Source organism: Symsagittifera roscoffensis, chromosome 2, assembly GCF_963678635.1.
Source record: "Symsagittifera roscoffensis chromosome 2, txSymRosc1.1, whole genome shotgun sequence".
NCBI lineage: Eukaryota > Metazoa > Xenacoelomorpha > Acoela > Convolutidae > Symsagittifera > Symsagittifera roscoffensis.
In genome coordinates this window covers 51384067-51399250 of record NC_087063.1, presented here as the reverse complement: position 1 = coordinate 51399250, position 15184 = coordinate 51384067, and the positions used below count along the sequence as shown (strand labels likewise).

At 37.2% G+C, this 15184-nt stretch overlaps 1 protein-coding gene across 4 annotated transcripts; it reads right to left on the bottom strand.

The window, feature by feature from the left end:
* Positions 1-2058: 2058 nt before the first annotated feature.
* Positions 2059-9643, bottom strand: LOC134838985 (b(0,+)-type amino acid transporter 1-like). 4 transcript variants are annotated; one of them, XM_063854361.1, is made up of 6 exons: positions 9298-9643; positions 9019-9119; positions 8852-8938; positions 4993-5428; positions 3623-3838; positions 2059-3288 (listed from the first exon to the last, which is right to left on the bottom strand). In XM_063854361.1, the coding sequence occupies exons 4-6, from the start codon at positions 5390-5392 to the stop codon at positions 2384-2386; spliced, it is 1521 nt and encodes a 506-aa protein (XP_063710431.1). In that variant the 5' UTR covers positions 5393-5428; positions 8852-8938; positions 9019-9119; positions 9298-9643; the 3' UTR covers positions 2059-2383. The 4 variants fall into 4 exon arrangements, with proteins under 4 accessions (XP_063710431.1, XP_063710428.1, XP_063710429.1 ...); XM_063854358.1 differs by lacking the exons at positions 8852-8938; positions 9019-9119 and adding an exon at positions 6297-6316; XM_063854359.1 differs by lacking the exons at positions 8852-8938; positions 9019-9119 and adding an exon at positions 6297-6312.
* Positions 9644-15184: the final 5541 nt, after the last annotated feature.

Genomic DNA, 15184 nt, shown 5'->3' with positions numbered 1-15184 from the left:
TGCAAGGTTTTAAAATGTCTTTTTTCTGAAGCTTCCTTTAAAATGTAAGGATTGATTATAGGCGAAGCTCAGAAGCTTCTTTTTGTAGCTCTCTTTCTGAGGAGCCCCACTGCAGAAATCCCGATACCGGTTATTAAAATTCGGGTGAGCTATGATCAGTGTCATCGTATGCTTTGGCCCACTCGGGGTCCAATGTATATTTTGTAAAGATGGTTTTACTTAAATATATCCATTCGAAAAAAGAAATCGTCTCGAATCATAGAAAGTTAATGCCATTAATGTTTGAAACTATATTGTAATTGTATGCTCTCATCTCTGTCTTTCCCAGTGAGCAAATTTGTCCCTAAAAAATTGAACTAATTACCACCGTGCACTCCGTTTTCCGCTGAAATTTTGTTCGTTACGTAAACACAGACAAATGTAATATATTTTTCCAATTGACTTGCAAGCGAGAGTTGAAACCAAAAATTTATTGTTTTGTCGTCAAAGATCAATGTTGTAAGACTCCAAAACATTTAAAGACACGTAATGATGATCTGGAAAAGAGCAAGGTTCTAAGCATACAAAAGCTTTCAGTTAATTCAACGTTTATGCAAGTGTATAATAATGAATAAATCAGCTACATGCCTCTAGTTCATTGTAATAAAGTGGGGACCAGATAGTGGTGGCGTTGGTTTTTTCTTATAAAACCGGTGGAAGGGGGTCTTAAGTAGGAAATTTCACTCACCAAGTTCAGTTTAAGGTGTATGAATTCTCTGAACGTCTTGCCGTCACTCGTCCTCAAACTTTTAATTGTATTGCAAGGGAACTGCCCTAATCGTTATTACTGAAATCGAACTCGGCTTTGTTTTCGTTAAGTCGCGGTAGACGTCATCAGTTTTTATATCGTAAATTAAACGATCACTTTTCGAAGCACAGCAGTTCCAGGTTTAGATTCGGCATCAAATTTTGGTAATTGAAACATGAAAGGCTTAACCAAACTTAAGATGGTCGCGCCGCCCAACAATCTTTTCTGAAAAGCTGACTGTGGCTGAATGACTTTTAATAATTTGAAAACTTTTCATTGAGTTCAGAGCTAATTTTTGAGGAAAATTCCTCTCAACCTTTAATACCTCCAACTTGCTAACTTAGACTCCAATATCTTCCCAATTGCTGTCTTGACGATCAGCTTGTAAAACTTTTCTTAGTATTGAGTTATCGCGGCTTTTCGGTGGCGGATGTTGACGTTGACGAAGGGTGTCACCCAGTAACTCTGTCGATGAATTTTTTTCTGATGAATTTTTTCGAGGCGAGGTATCTTATTCCAAGATCGTGTTAAAACTTTAGGGCAAAGTGAAGCAAAACATAACCCTCTTTAGTTCTAATTTTGTCCTGAAGTTCATAACCTTCTAAGTTAATTTCAGTTTCTCTAACGCATTTGGACAGCCTTTCAGAACAAATTTGCGTAGCTCTCAAGCATGATTGAGGCAATTTTACGAAAAACAAATCAGGAGACGGTTGTTGCTTTCCGTTCGCTCATCTTAGAAGCGTAAAGGCTCCAGAAATCATTCAGGCAAAAAAACGCCGGTACTGTCTAAAGTTGAACTGAGTCGATTTTGTCTGAATTTTTGTCATCGAAAAATTTTTCAGTATTCCAGATTCAGAAAGTTATGGTAAAAAATTGAGAGAGCTTAGCTGACAAGAATTTCTAACATGGCGATCGATATAAAAAAAACATTGCGTCCATAACGCATTCTGACTTGCATTTATTTTACAGGATCTAAAGCGTTGTTCCTAATGATGGTTTCAGTTTAACATTACCCTCTATAAAAAACATAAAGCATTTGTTTCGTTTTAACAATGAATAGACGCAAACACCACATGTCCGACTACGACCAATTAAGAAAATGCGTTATTTTAACTGTTTCATGCCGGCAAGTTCTATGACTTTTACGTAGCATTAATAATACGACGCATGGTCAACATGGGCGCACTCTTCCGACTTGAAAAAAACTCCTTTACTTTTGGAACTCATAACATTTACCCTCAAACTGGAGTCTCACACAAATAGATGGATGCTAACAGAAACATTAGTTTTAGAAAAGGTGGCAAGAAAACCACTAAGCACTTCTTGTAGAGATGCGTTAAAAATTTAGATAGTCCTGGTTCAAACAAATCTTATATCTGAATAACAGAAACTCATAAACCACCAATAACACCAAAACTACAAAAATGCGCTCAGCATTGTGGATAATACAAAAGAAGAGGTCGACAACGCGATATCAAAAACATTGCTAAACATTCAATCATCTTTCAAAGCCATCATAAGCAAAGCAAAGTAGACGAAGATTGTAGATAAAAATAAAAATGAGGAGAATTCTTTTAAATATATTGCAGTGCATTTTTATGCTTCCTGCTCATTCGGTTTCTCATCCATCTCCACTGCATTTCCATCAATTTCATTCTCATCGGTCGCGTCTGCCGGTGGAGAAACATTGAGCACATATTGCAGAAATGTGATGACCTTTTCCAAGAATTTCGGCTGACGCAACTTGAAATAAACAAATGGCAGATAGTACACTGGAAGTCCCGAAAAGATGAAGATAGCTGCGTACAGGTAGGGCCATTCTGGTTTGTTTATGATCGGCGCGACGACTAGATACGCTGCAATGATAACGAAGATTATCGGAATGATCAACGGGACCTTGATTGGTCTAAGTCTATCAGGCTGAGTGAACCGCATGAAGAGCACACTGAAGACTGTCAGACCGTAGAAGATCCAAGCAGAGAAACTGAAATAGTTGACCAAAGTTGTGAAATCACTGGGTAGAACGTAGATACACGAAAGACCGGTTAGAAAAAAGATCGCGACCGAGGGTGTTTTTCGTGTGACGTTGCAGTACGATAGAATAGTCATCAGATGACCTTCACGCGCGGCTGCGAAGGTGAGTCGAGAAGCTGCAAACAAGCATCCGTTCGTTGCGCCGAAGGTCGAGAAGCACACAGCCAATGGGATCACCCAAATGAAATACTCCGGGATAGTCTTTTCGCCTAGCAGAATAGCCACTGCTTGGGTGTGTACGATCTCACTTTTGCTGATCACTGAGAAATATGCAATGTTGGTTAAAAGGTAGCAAATGGTGACTAGAGGGATTCCAATCAACAAAGCTCTCGGGAGGTTTTTCTGTGGGTTCTTGATTTCTTCGGTGATGTAGGTAGCGGTGTTCCAGCTGTCGTATGCCCACAGGCCGCTGTAGAAAGCAATTCCAAGCTTGAATGGGTTGTACTCGCTGCCTTCGAATCCAGTAGCTAAAAAATTCGAGCAGCTACTATTCTGATGATAGATTGCTTAATGCAAAATAAAGTAGTTGGTAAAAAAAAATTAGTTGGAAGCCATTAGCATTAATTTTTCAAGTCAGTGATAAGACTATAAGAGGATCTATGTCAAACTCAATTTTTGAATTTCCAGCGAACTTTAGTTTCATTTTTATCTCTAGCAAAAAAAGGTTGCCCAAACTTATCCAACGCCAGCAAAATGCAACTGGAACCAGAAAAATGGGAAGTTTCAAATTTGTTATATCTACTAGTAAGAAATATTGGGTATTTTGCTGGTTTGCCAAAAACTTTTTTCAATTCAACTTACCCAGAATGTCAGTATGTCCGGAGAATATTTCGATGAAGCCAATGATGACAATGAACACAATAGCTAGCAGTTTGGCACCAGTGAAGAAGTTCTGCACCTTGGCGGCCCATGAGGAACTCATGACATTGACGAATGCGATGGTGAGGATGACTGCTATTGCGAACAGCTTCAAAGGCCACTCTCCCAAGTTACAGTCATCCAGGGGAAGAGCTTTGACTGTGAACACGTTTGAAATTCAACTAGTCACGGGACAGAAACAGCAAGTTTTAGTTTTCAGGCGATGAAAATAACTGTTTTTTCACGTTTCTGCTGTGTACTCTACAATTACCAGAGATTCACGGCTAAAAGTATAACATATGTTGGATGAATTGTTTATCAGAATACTCTGTTTACGGTTTCCGCTGTTTACGGTTTTTTGGCACTAAGAACACCTCTCTGACGCCCTCTAACTAAATGAATTCGCCTTGAAAACAAACTTTCACGATTTTTATCCAGCTATACTCTCAAAACAGTTTCATTTGTCATATGTCAAAAACTCAACCGTGAATCTCTAGTAACGGCAGAAAAAACGGCAGCAAATTGAAAAAACGTCCATATTCCATCGCTTGAAAATTCAAGTTTCCTCGTTTCATTTTCTATATCCCGCAACTGTAGTACCCAATTGCAACGCCCTTGACTATAGCAAGGGTAACAAGGACAAGCGGTTACTGTTCAGGTTGCAGAATGATCTAGCAATATCATTAAGTCAAAAACATTTAAAAATAAGGGAAAAATCAAAGTTAAGAAGAAAATTACTTTTCTTCTTGTTGGTTATTTTTTCTTTTGAGTACAAAGCAATCAAATTAGGCTAAACCAGCTAAAGGTAAGATAAGCATATCTGAAAAAAAAACAGTTGTAGTAGAAGTAAACTGTGCGTCATCAAAATTGAACATATTTCGTGAAAGTTGGTCTGACAAACACAATATGGACCAATTTATCAAGACACTGAGACAAACTTTTGATTTTTTAAACTGAAATTCAAATCATTCTTGGAGGTAGTCACAACCGGGTGGAAAAAAACCACATAATTATGCATAGTTCCTTCCTTCACTTTATGAAATGGTAGGAACATGGAAATATTTCAATACTACAACTAAATGTCGTCGGATTCCGAAGGCATATACAGCTACCGCAAAATGCCATTAAATGCTAGCCAATTTACTCAGTTGCTAAGTAAACGGTACATAACAACAGTCGACTCTCGCAATTAGAAGAGAAATCCAAAACAAAACCACGTTATATAATTTTTGTTCAAACACTATTCTATCACTATGAAAAATTGAAATTAGTACAAACTTTTACTGCGCAAAAATTCGGTTAAAATTACCAACCCAAGTATGTAGAGAACGTCAACGCAATTGCGGCAACAGTAGCTGGTCGCAAAACCACGACTGCAGTCCAACAAAACAAGAAGGCCGGAATGGGTCCGAAAGCCTCATAGAGATACTGATACTCGCCTCCTGATTTTGTTATCATAGTACACAATTCACAGTAGCTTATTGCGCCAAAAAGAGCAATCACACCACATAGCAGCCAAATGAGCAAACTGAGCCCGATACTTCCGCTGTCTTTTACAACACCAGGAGCCGTTGCGAAGATTCCAGATCCAATCATGGTTCCCATCGTCAGGCCAATCCCGCTCACTAAGCCCACTGTTCGCTCCAGTTTCACTTTTCCACTTTCATTGTCACCTTCAGCGACCCGTTTCGGCTTAATAGCAGCTTCGGTCATAGTTAAGAAGCAGTGTCAAACACAAAATCCAAAAGTCTGAAAATGAAATAGGAAGTTTTAAAGATAAACTTCTGCTAAAAACGAGTTTAGTAATTTCTGCTCCACATAAAGCAATCAAACAGATTTTACTTTAGATTAGATAAAGTGAATCTCATTAAATACAAACAATTAAGAAAATCGTGACAGAAGAAAACAAGATCTTATTAATCTCCACTTCAAGAAATGATGGCCGAAAATATTAAAGCTTGACCCCGATTGATTGACTAAGTTAGTCAGAAAAGAAGATCGCTAACAAACAAAGATAAGGCTACCTGATAGATAATACCGCCATTTTGGTGGACCTAATTTGGGAATCAGCGCAATGGTTAAGCGTGGAGAAGTATAAGCCGTGAACAAATAAGAGAGGGTTCAAAGTTCAAAAACAAATTTAGGTTGTGATCTTCTGTAAATGATATCAAGAATTAGTAAAAAATTATGAAAGCCTTGCCTTCCAAAATTGGGTTTTAAAAATCGGGTTACATTAAGTTACAACACCCTTTAATGCTCTAAAACAACAGCGCATGGGTAATCTAAAAGTTTTCCGAAATCTTAGTGCTGAGCTGTCATGCACGACGTGCGCGTGGCAGCGCGGGTCAAAAAGTAGAGACGTGATTAAGTAGCAAGCGCACGAAATGCTTTTTTTCTTGATTCTGATTGGCTCACGGCGTCTACTTTCGGGCCTGTCTTATTTTGCTATGTAAGAGTGCGGGTGCAATGTCCTGGGAATGCTGATAATCACATTTTAATTCAAATGAAATATTGGCGCGGACTTGGCTGAACTGATATTGATTAGGGCAGGACACAACTGTGTGAGCTAATGAACATTCAAAAGAAAACAAAAACGGTCGAATTGTGTGCTTCTTACCTTACTAGAAACCGAGCTAACTGAAAGAAAAATGAGAGAGTATAATATTAAGAATTTTAAAAAACTTTAAACAGACGACAATGTATAAATATTATATGAAAAAAAAAACAATAGTAGTGTTACGGTGACGTCCCATTTGTACCAACGGTCATTTGTACCAAAATGAAAAATCGGTCCCATTTGTACCAAAATAATTCAACTCGATTTCTGATTGGTCGAATTGTGAGCCAACGAATTATTACATTAATTTCCTACTGTTCAAACAGAAGAACAGTACTTAATAGTCTTAGGCCAATTGAATATTTTTGGTACTAACGCGATTGATTTTTTATTTTGGTACAAATGGGACTGATTTATCATTTTGGTACTCGTGAATACCCACCGTAGTGTTAGGCTGGAGTGCAGCCAGTATTTAGACAGCCGCGTATTCATACTGGTCAGTATTTAGAAGCCCTGAATGTTCCGACTGCCTTTTAAGGTCTATGGAGCAGTATTAACATGAAAAAAAATATAATATAAAAAATAACAAGACTGCTCATATCAGGGTGAAGCCCTGAATGTTCCGACTGCCTTTAAAGATCTGTGGAGCAAGGATAACATGAAAAATTTAAATGTAAATAAATAAAAATTTTTAAAAAATTTCAGATTTTTTGTGAAAACATCCCCCACACGTCATATTAAGTACAAAGTGGTAGATTTTACTCCTATTAACCAATCAATTAGGCATATAAGCTTCCTTGAACCAATTTGGAACGATTTCTCAGGGGGGTTTAATCTCGCTTACGCGTTAATAGCGCGAAATATATCGCGCGTTAATTGTCCCGAATTGGCCAAAAAGCAATCTTTAAACCTCCATAACTTTACCAAAAATAATCACAGGTGAAATATCTTTTCAATTTCAGTTCAGGACAACAATAGCTTTCGAATGATATTCAAAAACGCCGTCAAAAATAGCTAGTTAAAAAGTCGAAACTTGTCTGAAGAAAAAAACCCACCCGAGCACAAATATTCCGTTACTTTCGTCACGAAAGCCGGAACAATAAAATGAATTTATTTTTAATTTGAGGTTTTTTAAAAAAATCATCTCCCCCCACATGCCATACAAAGTACAAAGTGATAGATTTCGCTCCTAGTAACAAACCAGTTATGGCAAATAAGCTTCTTTCAACCAATGAGGAACGATTTCTAACACGGATTTAATCTCCGCTTAAGCTTTAATAGCGCGAAATATATCGCGCGTTAATTGTCCCGAATTGGCCAAAAAAGCAATCTTTAAACCCCCATAACTTTACCAAAAATAATCACAGGTGAAATATCTTTTCAACTTCAGTTCAGGACAACAATAGCTTTCGAATGATATTAAAAAACTCCGACAAAAATGGCTAGTTAAAAAGTCGAAATTTGTCTGAAGAAAAAAAACCCACCCCGAGCACAAATATTCCGTCACTTTCGTTACGAAAGTCGGAACAATAAAATGAATTTGTTTTTAATTTGAGGTTTTTTTGGAAAAATCATCTCCCCCCACATGCCATACAAAGTACAAAGTGAAAGATTTCGCTCCTAGTAACAAACCAGTTATGGCAAATCAGCTTCTTTCAACCAATGAGGAACGATTTCTAACACGGATTAAATCTCCGCTTAAGCTTTAATAGCGCGAAATATATCGCGCGTTAATTGTCCCGAATTGGCCAAAAAAGCAATCTTTAAACCCCCATAACTTTACCAAAAATAATCACAGGTGAAATATCTTTTCAATTTCAGTTCAGGACAACAATAGCTTTCGAATGATATTAAAAAAACTCCGACAAAAATGGCTAGTTAAAAAGTCGAAATTTGTCTGAAGAAAAAAAACCCACCCCGAGCACAAATATTCCGTTACTTTCGTTACGAAAGTCGGAACAATAAAATGAATTTGTTTTTAATTTGAGGTTTTATTGTAAAAATCATCTCCCCCCACATGCCATACAAAGTATAAAGTGATAAATTTCGCTCCAATCTAACAAACCAATTATGGCAAATAATCTTTCAATCAATGTGGAACGATTTCTAACACGGATTAAATCTCCGTTTAAGCGTTAATAGCGCGAAATATATCGCGCGTTAATTGTCCCAAATTGGCCAAAATTGCAATCTTTAAACCCCATAACTTAACGAAAAATAATCACAGGTGAAATATCTTTTCAAATTTAAGCTTAGGACATCAATACCTTTCGAATGATATGAAAAAAATTCCGTCAAAAATGGCTAGTTAAAAAGTCGAAATTTGTCTGAAGAAAAAAAAACCCACACCGAGCACAAATATTCCGTTACTTTTGCTACGAAAGTCGGAACAAAAAGGGTAGCCGGTTGCTGTGTAATTAGCACAGAATTTTTTGACTACCAGTAATTAAGAGAAAAATTAATCTGCAGTTGAATTCAATTGATTGTAATCAAAATTGAATTGCCAGTGTAACCAAATTTCTTGAAAACTGTACTGAATATCGGAAAACTAGGCAATGAGAAAACGTTTTTTTGACAATGAGAAAATTTTTGAATATTTTTGGGATCTAACTCACGGCTCAAAGGGCTCCAATATGGTTCCACACTTGACCTTGTCAGGCTTCCTTGAGGTAGTCAAAATCAGAAAACAGGCTACGCCTTCCCTTAACAATAAAGTCATAGCTAGAAATACATTTGAGATAGTTAGAAACACATTTGAGATTCTTGGCTCCAAATATTTCACCTTTTATTGGTAAAAGGTACAACTAATCCTCTTAAAATCGTCTGTCAACTGCATTGCCCCTAGTCTGGGGAACTTTCAGAAATCTCTTCGCCTCGATGAACCTGAAATAGACTAAGCTAACCCTTCTTATTGCCACGTAAGAACTCTGACATGGTCTAGCTGAAATCTAAAAGTTACCAACTTTCAACTAAACTTAGTCCCTAGAAATCTTAGATACAAAAAATTGATACAAGCAAACCATTTGAGATTAAAGTTACAAAAAATGAAGTATTTCCTCACCTTTTGTGGACGGGGAGCGGCAAAAACCGAGGTATTCAATAAATGGAATTGAGGTAATTTGGTATTTAAATAATTTTCAAATATCCTTCCCAAAGTAAAAGTTTGATTTGATTAGCCCTCGATTAGGGAAAAGACTAATACAATGCATTTGATTATGCTCAATAATTAAATAAAAGGCTCCAGCTCAGTTTACAATGAAGCGAAACAAAAAGGGGAAAATGAAAGACTATGTTGTTCTCTCCGCCACAAGACTTCCTTTTTAAGAATGTCCCGTGGCTTTTTTCTTATTCTATGCTCTTCTCTGGAAGCCTCGGGGCAATGGTAACAAGATGGAATGCACATTTACGTCACACCATGAAGGCAAACAAGACCACGTGAAATCAACATCCATTCAGTTTTCATTTCCTTTAATGTTATAACACCTCAAGTGATCATACTCTCTTCGTCAACCAGATGACTACACAAAATATTGAATAATTTCGAAATCGGAAAAAATTGTCATCATAACGCAGATGAGGCTGACGTGTTAGATTCCGCTAACCAATATCGCAGTATACAATGTAGAAAGCAATAAATCAGAAAGAAAAATTAATGAAAAATTGATCAATCAGTTCTTCGATAAACCATTAATTCAAACACTTCGATCATTAAGCTTAAAAATGGCCCAGACGATTGAAAAAGAGTCAGTCAATGAACGCTAGGAAACAGAAAAAAACTGACACTTTTTTGATGACATTAACTCATTAACTTTATAATATGAGAACACTGGATCAATAGGCAAAGTTTTTATTCCGGTGAGAAATCTAAAAATTAAAATCCACAAACTAGAAGTCGATACGAAAGGAAATGAGCTGAGCTTAAAATTACATCAAAAGTCAAAGTGCGGAAAATCAAATAATTGTGAACGAATTTTAAGACTTTTCCTGAAATACAATAGAAAGTTGGAACAGAGTCAATGAACGCAAGGAAACAAAATAAATACTAACTTCCGCATTTAGGAGAAAAATATATATGGCTTTACAGCTCTTTGGATTTCAAGAACAATTTATGATTGAAACTTCTCTGATTAAATTATTTCAATGTGAAAAAAAAACTAGATAAATTGGTAAAGTTTAATTTCCTCTGGAAAATCTGAAAATTAAATTACACTTCGAAACTAGAAGTCCATCACATTTGTCGTGACCTTTACACTTTCGTAAATCGAGAGCGCAATTTCTTAAAGGTCAGCAGATGAAATTGAATTGAATTCAAACAGTGCATATAAACCTAGAAGCATTCATAGATGCATTAAAGTTTTTGAACGCACTCTGTAAAAATTAAAATATTTCAGCTGAGAAAAAACCACCGACAGTAATTGGGCTTTAAGTATCGCCAAAGCCAACAACATTAAAGCCAAAAACTTTCAAGTAGACGCCCATTGAGTCGAAAACAAAAAACGTATAAAAATAGTTGTCAGAAAAAACTTCAGTGAATTTGAAATTTTTAGTCCGAATTAATTAAATAGCAGTCAGTTTTTGCTGTTCAAATGATACAAAAAAGTGTTAAATAAGCTGATGAAACAAGAAAATTAACTCTTTCAGTCGTAAAGCAAATTGAAAAAAAAAACATCCAACAGGGTCTCGAACCCCAAAACTAAGGGTGCGAATAAGGTCTTGCTCGGAATTACCAGACACTTTCTCTGGCAAATGTTATCATGAAACTTCAAATCACAAAATCACACAGGCATTGGAATCACATACAAAAAAAATCGGAACTGTTTTTCTCAAATATTGTAATCAGGTAACTTCACACACTTCGCATCACGAAGTGATTTCAGTTCAGTTTAGTCGCCTTTTCCACCTCGTATGAGGTATAGGGGTCACCTATAAAGAACCGCCCGCCTCTGGTTTCGATCGTTGGCAATGATTTCCAGGTGATCTTTCCAGATCGCGTCGAAGACGCGACGGGAGACATTGAGCGGTTTCATTAGTTTTTTTTTCATGACCCTCTCGAGGATGGATCTGGTTTGGCCATAAATAGGATCTTGGGGTATCGACAGGAATCCATGCGCATAACATGCCCGAGATATTTCCACTGTCTGCGCCAAATGGTCCGCGAGAACGTCTCTACTGGATCGCTCTTTCGCAGAACCTCGGCGTTGGATGCCCGGTGTTGCCACCACGTTTTGGTGACTATACGAAGACATTTCATATAGAATACTTCGAAACTATGAAAATCGGCTTGGAGTACGTTCCAGGTTTCACACGCGTAAGAAGCAATTGTGAAGACAATGGCCTTCAGAATCGGATCTTGATCTTTGTATTGATATTTGATTACCACAACTGGGATAACTGGATGAAAGCGAACCAGGCGAGATGTATGCGCCTAGTTACGTCAGCTCCGGCAAAACCGTCTGGGGCAATCTGACTACCAAGGTAGCAGAAATCGTTGACTGTCTCGATTCCCACCCCATTTATGTCGATTGTACCGAATATATCAGCTGTTTTCATGAGCTTCGTTTTCTTAGTTTATATGTAGCCTGAGCTTTGCTGCCTCGTCTGACAGGAGAGGGGTCATCTGACTGACTTTTTCTACAGAGTCTCCGATAATGGCGCTATCATCGGCGAAGGCAAAGTTTTCAATTGTATACTCTGATGGCCAGGTGACAACGCCGAGTTTGTGTGATTCCCCGGTTTTGAGTATATGGTTTACCGCACGAAGGAAAAGAACAGGTGACAGGATCCCGCCCTGTCTTACTCCAGTGAGGACGAGGAAGCTGTCACTCTCCTCGTTGTAAGCCTCGATCTTACAACTAGTGTGAATGAAGTTACATGTTCACCATGACATCGCAGTTGTTTGCTGGGACATCAACCTCTCGGAGTAGTCTCCAGAGAGTCGACCTGTTAATACTGTCAAAAGCAGCTGCGAAGTAGACGAAGCAGATGACAGTAGCTCTTCTAAACTCGTGTCGCTGCTCAGGTATTCGACGGAGGCTATAGATCTGATCGATACAGACTCTAGCCGTCCGAAAAATGGTCATGAATCGATCTCCTCCTCGATGCGGTATGGGGGCGTAAACCTGCATTGTTGCCAGTAGTGTTGGGCGAACGGAGCTCTGGCCCCCCATAAATCCATCTCCACCTCGACGCGGTATCGGGGCGTAAAACTGCGTTGTTGCCAGCAGTGTAGGGCCAACGGAGCTCTGGCCCTTGGACCTGGCGAGTTCTTGATTTATTATAGCCGCTAGACGCCCATGAAGTCGCCTCACGAATTGATACACAACAAGAAACTGCTAAGTCGGAAAAAGTCTGAGCAAAATTCGAAAACAAGAAAAAACTAGATCTATCAAAATGAATCAGACTAGTTTTGAAACAAAAATATGCCAATACAATAAAAAATACCTTAGTGGAAACACTATGCCAAGAAAATCAACAGGACTTCGGCTAACCAAAAGTTTAGGAAGTTCCCCTCGCACTCAAAGCAAACAAACATAAAAATTTATTTGCTTGTCAAATGCCACAAAATTAGGCCACTAAGCCGACATAATATTGGATGAAACCAATCAGGCCGAAAAAAGGGAACAAAAAAGGAACGAAAAATATTGTCATGACAAACTTGAACTTCAAATTCTGCTAAGATTTTGGCAATTTGTGTGACCCCCAGGGGAAATAAAAACTACGTTTCATGTGAAGCGACTCGACATTTGGTTAGTAAACCGATAAAGTAGAAGCCATCATTTGGACAGTACAAAGTTTTAAGCAAAAAAAACAAATTCAAGAAATTAAAACCTGCCGAATTAAACAAAAACACTACCAGAATCTACAATGTAAACTGAGTAATGACACAAAAAACAATTAAAAATTGTTTTTTTTTACTCATCACTACTGGTTGCTTATCGAAAGGGTAATTATAGAAACAAAGACACTTTCAATTACAATAAAATTATCTTACAGCACAAAAAAAGGTAAGAAATTTGGAAACTAAGCAGACAAAACGTAAGCAGGCAACTGTAAGGAAGATAACTTTTCATACTCAATACTTAAGGATTTTTTCAAACATAGCCAATCAAAGATTGGAAAAGAGTGTTTTTACTAACGCAAGTAAGAAAAAAAACTGACTTTCTTGAAAAAATCTCAACTTTCGAACTTCAAAGAGAAAAATAGATGCCCTTTAAGCTCTTTGAATTTCTAGAACAATTTATGATTGGCGCTTTTTTAATAACATGAACCCAACCTGAGACAACTGGAGCAACAGGTAAAGTTTTTATTCCGCAGGGAAATTTTAAAATTAAATTCCACTTTCGAAACTAGATATCGTTAACGTTTTTGAGCGCAATTTTCACGTTCGTATTTAAAGAGTGCTATTAAGGTCACTTTCAGCAGACGAATTTCAATTGAACTCAAAAAGTGCATTATAAAAAAAAACAAAAAACAGCAAGAGCGATATAAGAGTCTTCACTACGTTCCTTACTCTGGTGCTGACAAGATTCGAACCTAGGCCCTGAACCTTCAACTAGTTTTCGTAACCAGTAGTTGAATTTGAATTTTCAAAAACTTGAGCATGTTTGCTGCAGAATCGAATGCCGCACAATCGATTCAGTTATTTTGCTCAACTAGTTGTTAACCCGAAAAAGTCTATATTACGATTTTTAATACTTGCCAATCGCAAGCCTAATCATTTTCGATAGCTCAAAACGTACAGCATCATTGCTTTTTTCTTTTGGAATATCTAAAAACTAAATTCCTCTTTCGAAACTAGAAGGCAATCACATTTTTTGTTTCCTTTACACTTTCCTTATTCGAAAGCGCAAGTTAGCTATTTGTTACCAGAGGAAATTGAATTGAACATCCATAATGCGTATATACATCATTGCATTCATAAGTGCATTAATATGTACGAATGTTCATCTGTAAAACATTAGAATTTTAAGACTTTTCCTAAAGATAAAACAAAAAATCATGACGACCTATCGAAGAGTATGAACTACAATCATTGACTCTTACCAAACGTTCGGTTAGACAAAGAAAACAGACGAGGCGATGCAGTACTACGCTGCTTAACCTAAAACAAAGAAAAACGTTAGCAAAACATTTTCAAACCAGAAATGTAACTGGATCTACTCAAAAGCCAACCAGTTAGCAGAACCCAAGCGGCATCCTATTAATTCCCAAATGCGAAACTGAACTTCGCGTGAGTTAGTTCAACATGCACAAAGATGCAATTTAGAGCTTCTCGCCACGAGCAAAGAAAAATGTATATACTGAAAGAAAAATTAGAATATTTTTAGAACTAATCAATGCCAATCTACTCTTCTTTAAATTCAAAATAAAGATGCGAAGCGAGCTTGAAATCATTTGCGATACAACGCCACCGTAGCATTGCAAGTGAGCGAATAGAAAATGATACGGATATCACAACTAGATTTTTGCAATTGGAAATTTGAGCGTGTACCAACATTTTCTGAACTATTAGATCTATAGAAATTGTTTTATTGTTTCGCCAGTAACTCTAGAAGTTAAATCAACGAAACAATTCATTGAAAAACAATTTATCGAAAAAAAAAGAACTACCAACATTTGCTGAAGAAACCATCTGATATGGTTTTTCTGATAAAATAACAAGATTTGTTGAAACGTTTGCTACTCTGTGAGTTGAACTGTAACGCGCTTTGGAGTTTCAGACGAAGTGCATACTCCAATCGGCCACAGAAGCTTGTGAGAATAATTAAACATATAGTTAAACAAAAAACTCACGAAATTTTTGCATTACTACAAAAAAGATCTGACACAGGGTGCCCAATGAGATTTCGAAAAAAAACGACTTGGTAGCGTTACTCATAAAAAAATTAGATTATTGATCTCTAAGCTCTCCCCAAACACTGTTAAGACCGTATTTTGACCAGTGTAAT

Excerpts from the sequence above, each read along its gene's own strand:
- LOC134838985 (XM_063854361.1), bottom strand. The coding sequence starts at position 5,392 with ATGACCGAAGCTGCTATTAAGCCGAAACGGGTCGCTGAAGGTGACAAT. Across the intron at positions 3,839-4,992 it reads GACGTTCTCTACATACTTGG|TCAAAGCTCTTCCCCTGGAT; the intron begins GTTGGTAATTTT and ends ACGTGTTCACAG. Across the intron at positions 3,289-3,622 it reads CGGACATACTGACATTCTGG|CTACTGGATTCGAAGGCAGC; the intron begins GTAAGTTGAATT and ends CGAATTTTTTAG.